General features: G+C 35.0%; 1 protein-coding gene across 1 annotated transcript in view; it reads right to left on the bottom strand.

The window, feature by feature from the left end:
- LOC121383188 (cytosolic purine 5'-nucleotidase-like) overlaps positions 1-22,003 on the bottom strand; it is a 160,823-nt gene that overhangs the window by 4,034 nt on the left and 134,786 nt on the right. The window contains exons 7-17 of the mRNA XM_041513043.1: positions 21,667-21,724; positions 17,312-17,408; positions 12,390-12,469; positions 10,317-10,377; positions 9,363-9,401; positions 8,566-8,673; positions 7,371-7,437; positions 5,958-6,180; positions 4,202-4,262; positions 3,515-3,572; positions 1,509-1,627 (exon numbers count right to left, since the gene is read on the bottom strand). Coding sequence (XP_041368977.1) covers positions 1,509-1,627; positions 3,515-3,572; positions 4,202-4,262; positions 5,958-6,180; positions 7,371-7,437; positions 8,566-8,673; positions 9,363-9,401; positions 10,317-10,377; positions 12,390-12,469; positions 17,312-17,408; positions 21,667-21,724 — 971 coding nt within the window. The remainder of the gene's footprint in view (positions 1-1,508; positions 1,628-3,514; positions 3,573-4,201; positions 4,263-5,957; positions 6,181-7,370; positions 7,438-8,565; positions 8,674-9,362; positions 9,402-10,316; positions 10,378-12,389; positions 12,470-17,311; positions 17,409-21,666; positions 21,725-22,003) is intronic.

Here is a 22,003-nt window from a genome sequence, read left to right as displayed (position 1 = left end):
TGAATGATATTAATCTAATTATAATTAATGTGAGAGCTGACAGTGACCTACCAGCATGGCCAGAGCTCTGAAGATTTAGCTCAGTGGATAGTGAATGATATTAATCTAATTATAATTAATGTGAGAGCTGACAGTGACCTACCAGCATGGCCAGAGCTCTGAAGATTTAGCTCAGTGGATAGTGAATGATATTAATCTAATTATAATTAATGTGAGAGCTGAAAGTGACCTACCAGCATGGCCGGAGCTCTGAAGATTTAGCTCAGTGGATAGTGAATGATATTAATCTAATTATAATTAATGTGAGAGCTGAAAGTGACCTACCAGCATGGCCGGAGCTCTGAAGATGTAGCTCCATGGGTAGTGAATGATATTAATCTAATTATAATTAATGTGAGAGCTGAAAGTGACCTACCAGCATGGCCGGAGCTCTGAAGATGTAGCTCAATGGATAGTGAATGATATTAATCTAATTATAATTAATGTGAGAGCTGAAAGTGACCTACCAGCATGAGTGGAGCTCTGAAGATGTAACTCAGTGGATAGTGAATGATATTAATCTAATTATAATTAATGTTAGAGTTGACAGTGACCTACCAGCATGGCCGGAGCTCTGAAGATGTAGCTCAATGGGTAGTGAATGATATTAATCTAATTATAATTAATGTGAGAGCTGAAAGTGACCTACCAGCATGGCCGGAGCTCTGAAGATGTAACTCAGTGGATAGTGAATGATATTAATCTAATTATAATTAATGTGAGAGCTGACAGTGACCTACCAGCATGGCCAGAGCTCTGAAGATTTAGCTCAGTGGATAGTGAATGATATTAATCTAATTATAATTAATGTGAGAGCTGAAAGTGACCTACCAGCATGGCCGGAGCTCTGAAGATTTAGCTCAGTGGATAGTGAATGATATTAATCTAATTATAATTAATGTGAGAGCTGAAAGTGACCTACCAGCATGGCCGGAGCTCTGAAGATGTAGCTCCATGGGTAGTGAATGATATTAATCTAATTATAATTAATGTGAGAGCTGAAAGTGACCTACCAGCATGGCCGGAGCTCTGAAGATTTAGCTCAGTGGATAGTGAATGATATTAATCTAATTATAATTAATGTGAGAGCTGAAAGTGACCTACCAGCATGGCCGGAGCTCTGAAGATTTAGCTCAGTGGATAGTGAATGATATTAATCTAATTATAATTAATGTGAGAGCTGAAAGTGACCTACCAGCATGGCCGGAGCTCTGAAGATGTAGTCAGTGGATAGTGAATGATATTAATCTAATTATAGTTAATGTGAGAGCTGAAAGTGACCTACCAGCATGGCCGGAGCTCTGAAGATTTAGCTCAGTGGATAGTGAATGATATTAATCTAATTATAATTAATGTGAGAGCTGAAAGTGACCTACCAGCATGGCCGGAGCTCTGAAGATTTAGCTCAGTGGATAGTGAATGATATTAATCTAATTATAATTAATGTGTGAGAGCTGAAAGTGACCTACCAGCATGGCCGGAGCTCTGAAGATGTAGCTCAATGGGTAGTGAATGATATTCATGAACGAGGCCGCGTACAGGTCAGCGTATCTCATCACCTGACTCGCAAAGAACGTCTGTCGTGACCCTGAAATAGTAATTACTCAGATTTAGTACGGAAACAAATGTTTAACAGTATGGTAATACTTGGTCAAGAATGTTATAAGAAATCTAACAAGGGGCTCATGGGCCGAAATGGTCACCTGAATAAATAAGAAATAATTCAATACATTTTAAATTTAAAATACATTAAGATGAACTATAAACCAGGGCTGCATCCGCTAAACTGATTTATGCACTTCACGGTAAACCAAATGGCCACGTCGGGAACCAAACAAATAGTTTGCGAACATTAGCGAAATGTTTGCTGGCTGAACTTGGGGCTGTTTTCATTGATCTGTTTTATAGTGCCTGACAAATGGAGATAAACGTTAAAAACTTAATGGTGAGCTAAATACAAAAGCTGATGCCGATGCCAAGAATGTAATAAGATTTAATTTTTCTATTAAATCAAGTCATCAAAGTAACAAGGTTATAATGTTTTATAAATTCCATACTTTTAATTGTAATTGATGTTGTATATTGTAACAGTTAAATGTACTGGGTTTAGTGGTGCTACATAGCATTGTTATAAGTAACTTCATATAACGGCGTGATGTAATATAAGTATGTAAAGTTTTAAAAATAAACGTTTCAATCCTTGCTGGTTAGTCAACTGTATTAACATAAAGCAAAAATCTATGTGAAATATTTATTATAAACAAAATAATGTGCTGCTATTGGATCAGTTTCTTTTTAAAGAAAGAAGAACATTTGAGCAACTTTTAAAGAACATTGTACAATATATATAACCTATATCTCGCCTTTGATTTTGTCAAGACAACAATAATAATGGAAATGAATATTTTCACAACTGCTTACAGATGAGAAATGTTAATATATAAAAATATCACACATTCATTCATCTTTCTCATCTATCACCCTCTACTTACCATTCTCATTATCTTAATATAAAAAAATGTTCCAATTTCTCCCACGATTTCAATCTGTTTTGACCCTTTCTGTCAGTTACCTCCAACTCTGTCTTCTGAGTTGTCCACATCATCACCTACCTGTCTCAACTATCTCCATGAGTGCAGTCTCTGTGTATTTCCCTGCACCCACCTGGCATCCTCATCCTCTGCCGCTAATAAATCTGGTCTGAACCATCGCATTAATGACAGCTGGTAGTACGGGAGTATAGTAGTTGGTTAGAAGTGCCTATTAACCATGCCAGAAGTATCTAATGAACACTCTCCAAAATGGTCAGACTAAGCCCACAGTTAAAAGCTGATGGGGAATGACAGATGAGTAGCATGGATAGCCACAAGAGACAAGCACCTGTCATAGTTGGAGAGACCAGGATTGGGATGTGGAAGTGGACAATTTCTCCCACGATTTCAAAATGTTTTGACCCTTTCAGTCAATTTCCTCCGACTGTCTTCTGAGCTGTCCAAACCATCGCCTACCTGTCTCAACTTCCTCCACGGGTGAAATTTCTGTGTATTTCCCTGCACCCACCTGACCTCCTCGTCTTCTGCCGCTAATAAAGCTGGTCTGACCCACGGCACTAACTAACGACCACCGGTAGATGGGGAGCATAGTAGGTAGTTGCAAATGCCTCTTAACAATGCCAAAAGTAACTACTGAATACTCTCCAAAGTGGTAAGACTAAGTCCACAGTTAAAAGCTGATGGGGAATGACATGAGTGTGTCACGGATAGCCACAAGAGACAAGCACCTGTCGCGGTTGAAAAGACAAGGACTGGGATGTGGAGGTGGACAGAGAAAGAAGTTGAAAGATAGGAGGAGTTGCCAGATTGGGAAGAAATGAGATGGAATTCAAAGGAGTAAAAGGAAAGGGGGCAGTGGGATTAGAATTTAAAAAATAATAATAAAGTAAAATAAAAATATTGCAAAATAAGTAGATACTAACCGCTTCTAAATAAACTTCCTAAAATACCGTATGACATGTCCATTTCATGTGTTATCTCCTGCAAATGTAAAAATATTCCCGGTATTTGTATCTGAATTACATGTAGACATCTGTTTCACATAATACCAACTAGAAAAGAAAACTAGGACAAGCACTTCATTATTCTAATTACTACCATTATCATTAACAGTTAATGTTCACTAACCATTAAAAGTGATCTAAATCAATGTAGTTTTGTTTAAAAAAATAAGTTACCATTAATAATTCAATTTATTTTTCTTTCTTTAATATTTCCATTAGCTTTAAATTATTAATATTAAAAACAAAATGCAAGGATGTTAAAAAGTTGTTTTGTTTAATGACACCACTAGAGCACATTGATTTATTAATCATCAGCTTTTGGATTTCAAACATTTGATAATTCTGACTTATAGTCTTAGAGAGGAAACCCTCTACATGTTCCATTGGTAACAACAGATCTTTTATATGCACCATCCCACAAACAGGACAGCACATATCATGGCCTTTGATATACCAGTTGTGCATGATGCACTGGCTAGAACAAGAAATACTCCAACTGGCCCACCGACAGGGATTGATCCTAGACAGACAGCACATCAGTCGAGTGCTTTACCACTAAGTTAAGCCCCTCCCTGAAATATAATAAAACACCTCCACAAAACTAACCCTTATTGAAGACTGGATGCTGGAAATATCAGGCCTCATACTGCAACTGCTGTCCATATTCCTAAAAAATAAAATGACAAATTAACTTGGATTAGCTTTTAAAATACAGTGAAATAAAGTACAGTAGTAATATTTGTCATTTATATAGTGCAATTTAAAAAAAAAAAAAATGCTTTTCTAAGGCTGACCTGTCAAAGTCTATAAATTTAGATCCTCAAGCTCTTCCAGTTTTGAACAGACTGACTAATTACTTGTCAATTATTTCTCCTGTCTTACAGTTAAGCTCTTCCAGTTCATTCCCAGTCTGGAGCTCGACGCTGTAAGATGTGTTTGTTTCGCTTGTGCACACTGCACTGGACTTGGGAATCCTTCATTTCGTTGTTTTTGTCAGCGAAATGAAGTATTTTACTGGGATGTATGTGGCCATTGGAACTGATTGAATGCTGGAACGCTTCTCGTTTTGACAGCCTGCATCACTAGGTTGGATTCTTTTTTAGTGAGATTCCTTGCCTCCACGTCATTTCTCCGGCTAACTATGCCGACTTGTTTTTTCGTGACTCGTATGACGGCCATTCTGCAGAACGCCAGAGTTATTCGCTTTTAGTCTCTACATGTCCGAGCCTGTCCTAACAGCACTGGAAGATTGACTCTAAGAAGAAATAAGAAGCGGGATTGGCCCCTACTACTCTTTTCTAGACTTTCCTTTACTTTATAGTGATACCATCTCGTATCCTCTGGAGTCAGGCCCGTCCGCACCACTATACCAACCCATGATGACTGGACTATACCCTAGTCTGATACTCTCTCTCGTTCAGACGGATCCGGATTCTCAAGATCTGTATTTCAGCACAGCACTATACTTTCAATGTCTAATGACTCTCAATCTATGGGTTTTCTTGATGGGATGCAACCCATCTCGTCTCTATAAGCTGTGCACCCAAACAGCCTTAACGAGGCCACTTGCGTGGACATATCGATCGGACTTTAAACTTTTAGATCTGCGTTCAAAATTTTATGTCGAAATTACTTCTTTTTAAAAAATATTATTAAATAGTCCAATCCTCTCTTCTTTCTTTTATTTATTTTTGGACTGTCCTTCTAAAATGCTCCAAATTATATAAATATTTGGCCGAGCAGTCAATTCTTTTTATTTTTGGCTTGTAACTTTTTATTTAATTTTTTTTAAATTCTATTAACTTTTTTACTAATTGCTATTTTCTAAATTCGGCCCATTTTCATCTCTACCCTCCCCCTCCCCCCCATCCCGAGTCAGGCCACCGATCTTAGAGGTATGTGAACATGTTAAACTAATTATCTATCTATCTTCCAGTTTTGAACAGCATGACTTACTTGTACATTTCTCCTATCTTTCAGTCAAGCTCTTCCAGTTTGAACACAATTACTTGTACATTTCTCTATCTTACAGTCAAGTTCTTCCAGTTTTGAACAGAATTATTTATTTGTACATTTCTCCTATATTACAGTCAAGCCCTTCCAGTTCATAATAGAATGACTTACCAGTATTTGTAAATATCTTCTATTTTACAATCAAGCTCTTCCAGTTTTGAATAGAATTGCTTACTTGTAAACTTTTCCTATCTTTCAGTCAAGCTCTTCCAGTTTTGAATAGAATTGCTTACTTGTAAACTTTTCCTATCTTTCAGTCAAGCTCTTCCAGTTTTGAATTGAATGACTTACTTGTAAACTTTTCCTATCTTTCAGTCAAGCTCTTCCAGTTTTGAACAGAATGACTTACTTGTAAATGTCTCCTATCTTACAGTCAAGCTCTTCCAGTTTTGAGTAGAGAGATCTTTTAGTGGTCCAGACTCCGAGTTCCTGAGACAACTCGGGCACACACAGAAACGTCCGCCAACCACGGACCTTCTTCAACTTGAGTATGTCACCAAATATGTGGTCACCGACATACAGAACTTCATTACCATACGATCCCATCAAGTCCGAAAACACATCAACTGATCCTGAAATTAATATAAATATAAGACACAAAGGGCCATAACTCTTGATAAAAATGGACATAATTCTGAGCCCATATTTTCGAAGCTATCTTAGCGTTATGAATTCATAAAAGCATTGTAAGCTATAACTTCAATATGGCATTTGCTATAGTGATGTCATAGCTTATGACAGTTTTATGATTTCGTAGTGCTGAGACAGCTTTAAAAATATGGGCCCTGTACTTTAAAACATCACACTGATCCAATGAACAGTGTAAGACTAATTGATGCAAGGAGCTGATAACCCAAGGAAGCAAAAAGTGAAAGGGCAATAACTCTTCTTAAAAACAAATTTAGTAAAAGAAAGAAAGAAATGTTTTATTTGACAAGGGCACTCAACACTTTTTTATTTATTGGTACAAGGAGTCAGGAATAGGGTTAAGGACTACAGAGATAAGAAAGGATAGTACATGTCACAGTCTTTGTTGCCCTAGTTGTGGAGCAATTAATGGCTGGAAAGAGAGATAGCCCAATGAGCCCGCCAATGGGGATTGATCCTAGACCAACAACGCATCAGGTAATCAGATTTAACATTGGGCTATGCCCCACCCCACAGATTTATAGTAGCCTTAAACTGAAATATATGTACAATCAATATACAAAATAACAGAAAAATGTCTCTCTTCTTTAATATGTTATGAAACCAGAAGACTTTTTTTTTTTAAAAGAAGAAGAAAAAAAGAAAAGAAAGAAAGAAAAATGGAAGACTAATGAACTATAGTCCTTCCCAGCCTCCATGAACATTGTTTTTTGTAAATAATTTCAGTTTAATTTATCTCAAGAAGAAATATAAAAGTGTTTTCAGAAAAACCCCCGAAAACAAACCCACTATTTTTGTGAGCAATTTAAAATGCACTCAGCTGAAAAATAAATAACTTGTAGTAAATACCAATGACATTCCCTGGTGGGAAGGACTGTAGGTTAAAGAATGCTTGTTTTGTTTAACAACACCACTAAAGCACATTGATGTATTAATCATCGGCTATTGGATGTCAAACATTTGGTAATTTTGACTCGTAGTCATCAAAGAAAACCCGCTACATTTTCTTAATGCAGCAAGGGATCTTTTATATGCACTTTCCTACAGACAGAAAAGCACATAGCCATGGTACAATAGGTTAAAAACCTTCTCCAAACCCCACATAAATTCGTACCTCCAGAGTAAATCTGTTCAGATTTGATAGGTCCAGTGTGAGTACCAATTTTCAACGATCCTGTTTTCTGCAATTAAAAAAAAAGTCACTTTGTATAAAATAGACCAGTGTATCAAATATACCTGTACTGTTCTAAAACTGAACGATAACGCCATAAACATATGCAAGCATGTTTATTTACAATGTAATTTAATTAGTAATATTTTGTGACTAATTAACAGCCCTCAACATAAACTGTAGTCAGTGTAACCAATTAGTATGTTATTATACAGTGTATTTCTGTTGTAACCACTTCTGTTACCACTCTAGTTTCAAAATTTTATCTAGAAGCCAAAATAGTCAACCAGATTGAATCATACTAAATGCCAGATCATGCTTAACATCAAAGTTTTCAGTCAGTAAATTTCAATGTATTTGTATGTTTAGTAGGGCCCATTTAATTCACACGAGATGAAATCCTGGGAGATGTTAATGTAATCAAAATGGTGTTGGTAAAAATTTTTAGCACCATAAGAAATAAGATAAACATAATTAGAAACATGCTATTTCGTTTGGGTATTATTTATTATATAAGTTTTGTCACCTGAGAAAATCACGAAAAGATGCATTAATTACAAGTCAAAACTTAATCGCGAACCATGTATCGGTTATGGTCAAACACCAAAATGTAACTGATATGACACCTGATCTATCATTTATAACTTATTTCAAGAGCTGAAGTAAGATTAATATTCTAAAACATTACAACAGCAATTAGAATTGTTATTAAAATTCCATACACTGGTTTCAGTGAAGAGCATATTATGTGCCTTCATAATAAAACAGAAAGAAAGAAATGTTTAACAGCAGTCTAGTTTAGTGTATACATGTAATTGTCAAACATATGGCATTAATTGAGACAGAAAATTTGAAATAAATTAGAAGAAAACCCATTACTACCATAATAGAAGCACACATCTTTTATATGCACTACTTTCCAAGAGACAAAAACACACAAGCAAACAATTTCATATATTAATCACTCAATATTGGTTGGAATAAGAAAAACTAATTATTTATACCCAAAAAGCTAAATTTGTTTATATATGACATATTAAAAAAAAAAATTGTCAACTGTTAAAGGTCATCAAATGAACTTTCTATAAAGAAATAAAAGTCTAATAAAATCTATGACACAAAGTAAAGAAAATCTCACTCTGTCCACTTGTCGGAGTACTGTCCCTTGTTGAAAGAACAGTGGTTTCATGGCATCACAGACAATGTAGTCAAAGTATGACGTCCATTCTCGTTTCTTGGATGAAGGCTGCAACATTCAGAATCTAATGACTGTTTTTACATTATAGCAATTCTAAATTTTTGAGAATATTTTAAAATCTACATGTATTTCTGAAATTATATTTTAAAAAATTAATTCACCACTAATTTATCACTACCAGTAAAACTGGTTTTACTTTGAAGATTTATGAAAATGGGTTAGGTGAAGTTTTTAAAAGTCTACACTCACAACAAGTAAACTGTTAAAACAATGCCCTCATAAAATAGAATTTTAAAGTAATATACACTCATATAACAAATAATATTCTTTCCTTTCAACTTATTTTCGTGCTTATATCCAATTAAGGTTCAAGCACACAGTCCTGGGCACACACCTCAGCTACCTGGGCTGTCTGCCAAGGACAGTGAATTAGGGGTTGGGTTTTTTAATGGTTAATGAGAGAGAAGAGGGTGTAGTGGTCTTACACCTACACACTGAGTCGTTAAAACTCGCTGTGGGTGGGAGCCGGTAGCGGATTGCGAACCCTATACCTACCAGCCTTATGTTCGATGGCTTAACCACGACACCACTGAGACTGATAATAATATTCTAAAGTTGTCCTCTGTTGAAACTGTATTTGCTACTTTAAATTATACTATTGAAACTGTCCGTAAATCTTATTTCATCTGATTCATTCTTCAAATCAAAAATATGTAAATATATAATATATGACATACCTTGTCAGGTGGATAATCCAACAGGAAGGTCATAATTTTCTGAAAAAGAGTTGTCCAAAATACATTTCAGAAGATAAAACTCCAACAACATTCAATTATTGAACATTTCATTAAAAAATATAACATTCACTGAATATTTTGTTTATGATACACATGAAAGTGAAAAAGCAGCACCATTACCTTTATCTTTCAGGGTGTTTTAAAAGACATTTATGAGAAAAAACATGAAAATATGAGTTATTAAAACACACAATATATTGTGAACTGGGGAAAGAAACACATGCATACATATTTCATGTTGTTATTTCAATATACTGTAAACTGGGAGGAAAATACATGCATATATATTTCATGTTGTTTGTGCCAAACCACATATCATGACAGTTATATGCACACATTATTTTCCAGGTTATATATAATGATCTAATGGTGATGTTGGTCATTTTCAAAATATATAAATCGCAAATATATTCATGAAAAAACCATGTTGCAAATATTATCTTGTAGAAAGAAACAACACTGATCAATTGTCACACTGAACAAACACACAAAACCAAAACAGAAAAAATAGCTTTAATTGAAAAATATGGATTGTGAAGTATCACTGTAAAGTCAGTTTGTTTTTGTTTAAACACACCACTAGAGCACATTGGTTTATTAGTCATCGGGTACTGGATGGCAAACGTTTGGTAATTTCAACCTATAGTCTTAGATAGGAAACCGGCTACATTTTTCCAGTAGTAACAAGGGATCTTTTATATGCACCATCCCACAGACAGGATAACACATACCACAGCCTTTGATATGCCAGTCATGGTGCACTGGCTGGAACCAGAAATAGGCCAATGGGCCAACCGACCCCCATCCCCCATCCCGACAAAATACATTTAATCGAGAAAACCTCCAGACAGATTTTGATGTACCATCATAAGTTGGGAAGGAGGTTGTACTTACATTTGTGAACATGTAGTCACTGTTTGTGGCAAGGAACACTTTGGCACCACGATTTCGCAACCTTCAGGAAAACATTAACAACCAATGAAAAATACATGTATATAACTACTGCTTTCATGAAATTAACAACCAATGAAAAATACATGTATATAACTACTGCTTTCATGAAATGAACAACCAATGAAAAATACATGTATATAACTACTGCTTTCATGAAATGAACAACCAATGAAAAATACATGTATATAACTACTGCTTTCATGAAATGAACAACCAATGAAAAATACATGTATATAACTACTGCTTTCATGAAATTAACAAATATAGATGTACACTGAAGTTGAAGCTTGTTTTGTTTGACAAAACCACTAGAGAACATTGACTTATTAATCATTGGCTATTGGATGTCAAACATTTGGTCATTTTTAACATATAGTCTTAGAGAGGAAACCCGCTACATTTTTACATTAGCAGCAAGGGATCTATTACAGTACATGTATATGCACTTTTTTATAGACAGGACAGCACATGCTACAGCCTTTGATATACCAGATGTGGTGCATTGGTTGGGACAGGGAAAAAGCCCAATCAGAGCATGGGTCCACCGAGGTGGTTTGATCTTCCTGAGCTACCTGTATGAATACTATTTTCTGAGAGAGAGAGAGAGAGAGATAGAGAGAGCGAGAGAGAGCAAGAGCGAGAGAGCGAGAGAGAGCGAGAGAGAGAGAGAGAGAGAGAGAGAGAGAGGGTGGTGCATTAGTTGGGATAGGGAAAAACCTGGTTGGGATAGGAAAAACCCCCAATCAGAGAATGGATCCCCTGAGGTGGTTCAATCTTATGATGCAAGCACTTCAGACGAAGTTTTTACCAACTGAGCTACCTGTATGAATACTTTTTCTGAGCTTCCAAAGTCTGACTGGGGTTACTGGTAGTGTTCATTACACATGGAGCTAGGTAAAATTCTACCGCATCCAACTGAAGGGACCCCAAAAGGAATTGCACAACTCTCTAAAAGAACTGCAAAAATTAATTTGGCTTCAGTGGTACATATATGTAATTTTATAAATGGGCCAAATGTATGAGCCTGTTTTTTCTCAAAGCATTTGTAAATGTTATATAGTTACACATGTGTAAGACATAAGCAGGTGTTGTAAATTCGGCACAATATGTTAAGGTGTACAAACACAAAACTAAAAATATGTGTCTCTATATGGATGCATGGAACTGAGTTAAGTAAAAAGGATATGTTTTATTTAACGACGCACTCAACACATTTTACTTACGGTTATATGGCATCAGACATATGGTTAAGGACCACACAGATATTGAGAGAGGAAATCTGCTGTTGCCACTTCATGGACTACTCTTTTCGATTAGCAGCAAGGGATCTTTTATGTGCACCATCCCACAGACAGGATAACACAGACCACGGCCTTTGATATACCAGTCATGGTGCACTGGCTGGAATGAGAAATAGCCTAATGGGCCCACCGATGGGGATCAATCCCAGACTGACTGCGCATCAAGCGAGCGCTGTACCACTGAACTACATCCCGCCCCATGTGAGTTAAGTAAAACATTATTAACTTCTAATTTTTTTTTATTTTTTTTACAATTTTAAACAAATTAAGGTTCAGTCACACTGTCCTGAACACACACCTCGGCTATCTGGGTTGTTAAAAAACAATGTTTTGTTTAATGACACCATTAGAGCACATTGATGTTTTAATCATTGGCTATTGGATGTCAAACGTTAGGTAATTCTGACACAGAGTCTTAGAGAGGAAACCTGCTACATTTATCCATTAGTAGCAAGGAATCTTTTATATGCACCATCCCATAGACAGGAAAGTACATACCACAGCCTTTGATATACCAGTGGTGGTGCACTGGCTGGAATGCGAAATAGCCCAATGGGCTCAACGACAGGGATTGATCCTAGATTGAATGCGTATCAAGCAAGTGCTTTATCACTGGGCTACATGCCACCCCTCTGGGTTGTTAAGGACTGGAGTTAATGATCAACTAATATTACATTAAAGACAGAGTACAATACCAATCGTGATTCAATACCTATCGAGAATAATGGGCAGTCTGTCATCTTTTAGTACGTATTTCTCAACATTGTTCACCGTCTCCAACTTTAATGGTCCCTGAAACAAAACAAATAACAAAAATAATTAACTTTCCAGTACATTCATTACAATATAACATCATCCCATTGGTCCAGCTGTAGCAACGGGAGTTTGTTCATTTCTTGATATACATAAAATTACGTCATCAGATAAGATGTTTCATATCTGATGACGTCATTTTGTATTGGTATTTTCTCTTATTGAGTGTTATTATTTAAGAACAAACAAAAATAGTTCAAAATAAAATACAAACTTTTCAGGGATCACCCTGGATCAACAATACCAGTAGCCAAATGGGATTTTCATTAGCCATAATGAAAATGTTTTAGCCAAAATTGTTTTACGCACTACTGTATAGATTATTTATATATGAATATGAAAATGAATCTTTTTCAACTAATTATGTACAAACTGGAATAAATCTGAATCACAAAACTGTATTCCATGATCAAAATCAGACAGCAATAGGGGTAGGGGCTATTAATATATTACTTTGATTTTTCAGTGGGGGGGGGGGGGGAAGAGAGAGAGAGAGAGAGAGAGAGAGAGAGAGAGAGATATGCACCACTTCTGAGTTGGAAGCCAGTGCCCCCTGTAACTACCCACCCCCACATCTAAGGCCTATGACATTAAATCAACAAACACTGAGAAATATGGGGGTGAGTGGATGTTTATGGAGGGTGTTGTTGTTGTTTTTTTTTTTTTTTTTTTTTTTCCAAACAAAAATTGGAGAGCCAATACTTTAAATAAAAAAAAAAAAGAGTTCTTGATTTTTTTTAAAATAGCAATCTTTATGTTGGTTTGAACTGCTTTTTTTGTTGTTGTAAAACCCATCAATTCCCCACCCCAACAATTTTGTAATTTGCACCTACTGTTGTTGATTTCAGCATTGTGTTAAATGCTTGTTGTTGATTTCAGCTTGTAAAATACATTCTACCTAGCCTAAGGATGCTGAATTCACGTTATTATAACTATTCCATTTACGTCATTGTTTTTGATTAAAAAGATAAGGAATTGAAATTTATGGTCTTTTAAATGCAGCTAACTTTTGAGATGTCACCTCACAGTCTACACATTTATATAATACATGTATGTTATCTAACAAATGTCATGATTATTGCAAACTAATTTTATTCAGTGTAAGTTTAAATGCAATTTGTATAAATACTGTATCATGCACATTCATTTCGCGAGTGTGATATTAACAAAGGCAAAGGAAATAAACAAACGAAACAGCAAATAACTATTCATTGATGCAAACAACTATTGATTTTTTTCAAAAATTTACATCAAGATTTACTTGTGTGTAATCGTATTGTTTTATGTCCGCAATGATGCCTCTTGACACCTGCAGTCTCGGCTGACTGTCAAACGTGACTTACATGTATATGCACAATGAGAGCAGCCCTAAGTTCAGCCAATGAATGTTTTCCTAATGTTCGTGAACTATCTGATTGGTTTCCGACGTGGACATTTGAGTTTAACGTGAAGTGCATAAACCAGTCTAGCGGACATTTCTTTTTTTGCTCGGTCTTGCTGAACTCTGCCAAGGATAGCCTACTTGTCTTTCGTCCCTGAACTAGCATGTGTACTGAAACTGACACGCATTGTCGGTCCATTTCTATTACTTTGGTTCAAAGACTTTACAAAGTTAAAATAACAAGATACAGATCTTTCAGACTTTGCTTTCATACATGCTGAATACATGCCGTTAAAATAATTTATAACCGAGATTATTAAAATAAGCAAACATTATTATGTTGCATTGTGGATAACACCATTTCTTGTTATCGGTCGCAAGATCGCTATTACACTAATTGAATATTTGGTGGTATTATTATTTCAGGTGTTGGATATATTATGTAAGCATTTGTTCACACGTATCAGACGACAGAAAATGGATTAGCAAAAAATTTAGCCACTTGCCAATTTTATTAACCATTTAAACCATTGCCAATAGCTAATTTGGCTATTGACAGCACAAGCCCTGCTTTTAGTGTTATTATTAGTAAGTAAGTTTCAAGTTTAATTACAAAAGTTCTCTGTTATTTCTTTTACGTTCGTCTTGGTAGGAAAAAAAATAAAATCATCCGCAAACTTATGTGAAAATGGATTCACTGATTCACACAGTTTGTAGATGATTTTTTTTTCAAAACCGATAAATGTAAAAGAAATAACAGACAATCTTTATATAAAGAAAATAAAATAAAATTATAATAAAAAGGGGAAACAACCATCGATTCATCCACTGCATTTTTTTAACACTTCCATAAAATGAGTTGTTTCCCTTCCATTAGTGCATTTCAAGTACATGTACATGCATGTTTGTTCAAGAATATTACATATAGATAGTTTGTTTTTGTTTAACGACACCACTAGAGCACATTGATTTGTTAATCATCGGCTATTGGATGTCAAACATTTGGTAATTTCGACATACATGTACAGTCTTAGAAAGGAAACCCACTACCATTTTCCATGAGTAGCAAGGGATCTTTTATATGCACCATCCCATAGACAGGATAGCACATATCACAGCCTTTGATATACCAGTAGTGGTGCACTGGATGGAGCGAGAAATAGCCCAATGGGCCTACAGACGGGGATTGATCCAAGATCAACCGTGCATAAAGCGAGTGCTTTACCACTGGGCTACATCCCACCCCCTATTATAGATTTGTAGATCGAGACAATTAATATCAGAGTATTAGAAACATTGATTGTAAATCTTTTTATGTCTGTAATAATTAGCTGTCATATAAAACAGACAAGAAACATTTGATTGTAAATCTTTTTATGTCTGTAATAATTAGCTGTCATATAAAACAGACAAGAAACATTGATTGTAAATCTTTTTATGTCTGTAATAATTAGCTGTCATATAAAACAGACAAGAAACATTGGATTAGTAGCACTTTGTCACAGCATTAAGTGTCAAAAATGCTAAGAGAAACAACCTGCCAACACCACAGCCTTTGGTATATCAGTGCTAGACGAATGGTTGGTATGGAAACCAACTGAATGAATACAAGTGTGATCAATACATGTACTAATGTTCTACACTCAATAATGTGCAATTAGAATGTCAACACACAAAATGTCAGCAGTCAAAATGTCAGTGGACAAAATATTACTGGTCAGTATGTCAGTGGACAAAATGTCTACCAGTAATATGGTGTCTGGGTCAAAATGTCAACATGTGTGTGTGTGTGTGTGTGTGTGTGGTGTGTTGTGTACTGTGTGCTGTGTGTGTGTGTGTGTGTGTGTGCTGTGTGCTGTGTGTGTGTGCTGTGTGTGAGCTCTGTGCTGTCTGTGTGTGTGTGTGTGTGTGTGTGTGTGTGCTCTGTGTGTGAATGTGTGTGAGTGAGAGAGTGAGTGTGTGTGTGAGTGAGTGAGTGTGAGTGTGTGTATTGTGTGTGTGTGTGTATAGTGTTTTTGAGGAGAGAGAGAGAGAGAGAGAGAGAGAGAGAGAGAGAGAGAGAGAGAGAGAGACAGACAGACAGACAGACAGACAGACAGACAGACAGACAGACAGACAGACAGACAGACAGACAGAGAGGAGAGAGAGAGAGAGAGAGAGAAGAGAGGGTAAGAAAGTTTGGGTTTAGGAAAATAAAGTTCCTTGCTCATTAAAAAGATTTAATAACTAAAGGATCCTCCATTGTTGGTTGTATGCCTCGTTAACTTACTCACATTTAAAAACAATATCCATCACCCTTATTGAGAAACTCTTATACACATTTAGTGCTGTCAAATGTATGCAAGCAGTGTTTTGATTGGTCAAATGAAAGGTTATACCATAAAATTGTGGGTGTTTTGGGGGTGGGTTTTTTTTACAAATGTATGATCTGAAAGTTGACATTTTTACCTGGGTACCACTTTAATAGTTGACATTTTGACCAGACATTTAAACCATTGGCATTTTGACCTTTGACATTTAAACCATTGGCATTTTGACCAGACATTTAAACCATTGGCATTTTGACCTTTGAAATTTTGTCCCACATCCACTTCAACAATGAGATACATCTAGTTCACATCTAAAATGTATAGAAAATAATTTTATATACTGGCCATGCGTAAATAAAAAAGATGTTCACTAGGTCATTATAAAATAAAACCTTGCTTTTCACCCTGCCCACTATAAGGATAAAGGCTAACTCGCTTTCTTTGGGGGGTTTTATTGGCCAAAATGTTTATTTATTATTATTTTTTATGTTTTTTTATTGAGGTGTGGTATTTCAAGTGTTCTGAAAATATAAAATAAAAAAATAAAATTTCACACACCCTGCTACCATTTAAAAAAATATTTGGAAGAAAGGTTTATTGAACAACACATTCATTTTAATTACAGTTATATGGTGTCGGGCATATTGTTTAGGACCACACAGATAATTAGAGAGAAAACCTGCTGCTACAATGCCATGGGCTACTCTTTTTGATTATAGGTCAGGTCAGGTCATATGTTTTAATATGCACATTCCGAACAAGCTGTTGTAGCACACGTCTGTCATGGGCCCAGGTATCGACATTTGCCGGCTCCTCCTCCGTCCAGGACAGGAAAAGGTTTTGGGTGGATGGGAGAGAGTGTCACCCACATTGACATGGGATCTTTTATACGTACCATCCCACAGACTTGATAACTGGAGCACCTGCTGGATTGAGAAGCAGCCCAATGGGATAGTTAACCGACAAGGATCGGTCCTTGACCTGCTGCACATTTGGACGAAAATCTAGCATTTTAATTTATAATGGCCTTACATTAATAATATATTTGTGGCAAGTATTATCAGTCTTTTTATCTATTAAAACAATAAGACAGTGAAATAAAATACAGAACTGAAGCCAACAGATTCTTACTTCTTTAGCGTGAACGTACTGAGTTACCCCCAAGACATCTTGATAAATTGACATGAAGGTCATCGTGAGGTCACCACATTTAACTCCAGTTTTCGTCCTGAAACATTATTATGAAGCTGATATTAAATACATTTCAAAAAGTAAACAATCTCAAATCAAACAAACAAAAGAAATCCTAATTTATTTGTATTACATAGTTATATTGTAGCTAAATATAAACATAGGTTCAAATAAAAACTCCAGTTTTGGTCCTGAAACATTATTACGAAGCTGATATTAAATGCATGTCAACAAGTAAACGATCTCAAATTAAATAAATAATTAATTACTAATTTATTTGTATTACATAGTTATATTGTAGCTAAATATAAACATTGGTTCAAATAAAAACTCCAGTTTTTGTCCTGAAACATTATTACGAAGCTGATATTAAATGCATGTCAACAAGTAAACGATCTCAAATTAAATAAATAATTAATTACTAATTTATTTGTATTACATAGCAGGGTTCACCCCATGTATTGCCAAATTAGCCAACTGCTAATTTTTATATAAAGTGGCTATAACATTTGGTCTTTGGCTAATAAGCTAATAAAATATCCCCTAAATTGACCATATTTTGTGAAGAAAATTGACTAAACCAAAATCCATTCCAGTGTAAGCCCTGTACATAGTTATATTATCGCTAAATATAAACATAAGTTCAAATAAAAAGTCCAATTTTTTATTCTGAAACATTATTATGAAGCTGATATTAAATACATGTCAATAAGTAAACAATAGCAAATTAAAAAAAAATTAATTACTAATTTATTTGTATTACATAGTTATATTGCTGCTAAATATAAAAATAGGTTGAAATAAAAACTCCAGTTTTTGTCCTGAAATATTATTACGAAGCTGATATTAAATAAAAAGTCAACAATGTAAAAAAAACCCAAAACTAATTACTAATTTATGTGTATTATATAGTTATTGTTGCTAAATATAAACATAGGTTCAAATAAAAACTCACATATATATTATATTCATATGAATTGGGATTTACAAATATTTTCATACTTTAATAGATGTAGAAGTTTATCTACAGCGATCTTTTATAACTAAAAATTAATAAATTTGTGAATGAAAAAAAGGATAGATTAATCTAATTTTAAATTTATGGATGGATAGAAAAGTAGATGTAGCATTAATATATGGCTACTTGGCTGATTGTAAACTAGAAAGAAATGTGAGGAACACATGCAATTCTAATCAACGTCTTAAACATATATTTCTTTGAAAGTTCAAAAGATACCGATGTCAAGATAATGTTAATAAAAAATGTCAAAATAACTAAAAAGGAAAAAGAAAAAAGAACAAAAGAGTAACAATACAGGGAAGAAGAAATCTTGTACTTGAGTTCATAGCAGTCACTCACGCTAGACGGACATATTAGCCATTAGGGGTCAGTAAATGTGACCTAAAAAGCCTTTATTCTATTGGCAGGTAAATTTTAAAATTGAACCTGAGATAAATCAGCTATTAGGAAACGAGAATTGGGTTACAAACAGCACACTGTCACGAAAGGGAAGACACATATTAATGTGCTGACTAGACAATTCTTCTGAGTTGGGTTATCATAAAAAAATATATAACCAAACTCATAAAAATAGGATACAAATGTATTTAAAAAACCCACAATAAACATACTGATTAATGCATCAGTCAAAGTAAAATCAAACATTGTTCAAAGATAACTATTAAGTATATCATTGAGTCATAAATCTACTTAATTAAATTGAATTACCCGTACGTACCATTAAAATAGAATTATAAAAATTGAGGTAAGCATCAATAAAAGATTGAAAAATGCAGCTAAGGATTAATATGACAAAAAAAAGAAAGGAACAATTAATAATAAAAAAGATAATAATTCAAACTGATTAATAAATTCCTAAAAATACCATTCTGAATAAATGTTTATTTTACTGTGGAATAAAAATCTGTTATAAAATTTTTAATGGTATGTTTAGTATGTTAAAAATAATATGCTCAACAAAATAGTTGTGGAGAATTAAGCAGAAATCAGAGATACGTGTACGTGTATACAAACTGATGGTGAACGTTTTAAGCTTGAGAGTAATTAAAACAACTGTTTGCCGCAGTGATATCTTTTATATGCACTTTGCCACACAGGACAGCACATACCATGGTCTTTGAGAGAATGGGTCCATTGAGAGAGTTCAATCCTTCAATCCAAGCACATTAGGTGAACGCTCTACCGACTGAGCTAGATCCCACCCATACATTCAGTTAGTATTTATTATAACAACTGGCCTCGGTGGCATTGTGGTTAAGCCATCGGACACAAGGCTGGTAGGTACAGGGTTTGCAGCCTGGCACCGGCTCCCAGCCAGAGCGAGTTTTAATGACTCAATGGGTAGGTGTAAAGCCACTATACACCCTGTTCTCTCTCACTAACCACTAACCCAGTCCTGGACAGACAGCCCAGATAGCTGAGGTGTGTGCCCAGGACAGCATGCTTGAACCTTAATTGGATATAAGCATGAAAATAAGTTGAAATGAAAATGAAATATTATAACAACTGAAGGAAGGGAATGTTTGTATATTGAATGATGCACAAAAGACATGTTTATTTTGGGTTATATGGTTAGGGATCACACAGATTATGAATAGGAAACCTGTTGCTGCCATGGGTTATTTTTTTCAATTAACAGCAAGGATTCTTTTATCTTTTATAAGCACCATCCCACAGACAGGATAGTACATACCATGGCTTTTGTTACACCAATTATGGAGCACTTGCTGAAATGACAAAATAGCCCACTGAGTATCTATAGCCCATTGGGCTCACTGTCGAGGATCGATTCAAGACTGACCATGCATTAGTTAAGCACTCTACTACTGGGCTATATCCCACATCCTATAATAACTGAAGTGAAAAGTCTACTATACATGTATGTACTTTCAGATACAAATAAAAGAATTAGGCATGTAAAAGGTTACTACACTAAATCATTAAAACATTGCCCTAGAGATGTAATAAGTGACCTGAGATTAGAAGCTATAATCAATATACAAACCAGCTATAAAGAGCACCTTGTATATAACAGACACCCTTCTTTAGTGGCATGTCTATAAAACATCTTCATTAACAACCACTATCTACAGAAAATACTTTCAATAACAACCACCTTTTTAATAAAAACACCTTGAATAACAATCCCTATCTGTAAAGAACATCTTGTATAACAATATTACCACCTGTTTATAATTGACAAAGTATATTATAATAATATCATATTGCACACTTTGTTAGTTACTTGCATGTGCTACTGTATGTGTTTCAACCTGTATATCAAGGCCACCTACACACATAAGCCACAGTTTTTTATCGCAGACTTTATAGAGAAACGTGACTGTTTAATAATCCCTACAAAATTAGGTTGCAAAAAGAGACATAGAAACAAAAAATAGAAATAAAAAAATAGAAACAGAAAATAGAAACAATAAACAAAAAACAAAAAGTAAACCAGCCATACCTGTTCCTGAAATATAATTAGAACATAAATTAGATGATCCAAAACAAACAAATATAAGAACATGCAGAATAAAATATCTATAACAGAAAGAAGGAATATTTGTCTGACAATACACTGGCACATTTTTAACTATGGCTATTTAGTATCTAACATATGACTATTTTAACATTAATTTAGGTCAAAAGAGATAGATAGAGAAGAAAGCCAATGTTGTCATCTACAATGTAAGCTAGTAGGTACTCACACTGATAAAGATTATTATTATTAAACAAAATTTAATGACACCACTGAAGCACATTAATTAATTAATCATCACTATTGAATGTCAAACATTTGGTAATTCTGACTCACAGTCATCCGAGGAAACCAGTTACATTTTTTTCTAATGCAGCAAAGGCTCTTTTGTATGCACTTTCCCACAGACAGGACAGCACATACCACATCCTTTGTTCAGTTGTGGTGCACTGGTAATTGGAATGAGAAAAAACCTAATTAGCTGAATGGATCCACTGAAGTGGTTCGATCCTGCGATGCAAGCACCTCAAGCAATAACTCAACTGACTGAGCTAAATCCCGCCCCTCTCTGATAAACAAGTAAGAGATCTTTTATATGCATTTTCCCATAGCATCAATAAAGGTAATTTTGACATATAGTCTTAGAGCGGAAACCCGCTATATTTTTCCATTAGTAGCAAGGGATCTTTTATAGGCATCATCCTACAGACAGGATAGCACATACCACAGCTTTTGATATACCAGTCGTGGTGAAGTAGCATGAGAAAACACGGTATAAATAAAATGTGTTTTTACCTGACGTAGTCATCATGGTTACTGAAGAAGTCTATCAGACAAGCCAGGATGTATAAAACTGAAACAGAAAAAAAATTACTTCATGTATTCTACAGGGTCTAATATTTATCCAAAATCTCTCTGGGGCTTTTCCAGGGGGGGTGGGGGGTGGGGGTGGAGAGGTATTATTAAAGGGATAAATCTATAACTGTTTCTGAGGGGAATGAATGAATGAATGAATGAAAGTTTAACGACACTCCAGCACGAAAAATACATCGGCTATTGGGTGTCAAACTATGGTAATGCAAACAAATAAATACAAAAACATCAATATAAAAATTCAAGATTTAAACAAAAC

Source organism: Gigantopelta aegis, chromosome 10 (genome assembly GCF_016097555.1).
Source record: "Gigantopelta aegis isolate Gae_Host chromosome 10, Gae_host_genome, whole genome shotgun sequence".
NCBI classification, from domain to species: domain Eukaryota; kingdom Metazoa; phylum Mollusca; class Gastropoda; order Neomphalida; family Peltospiridae; genus Gigantopelta; species Gigantopelta aegis.
Note: the sequence above shows the minus strand (reverse complement) of the source record. Positions and strands in the feature narration are given on the sequence as shown.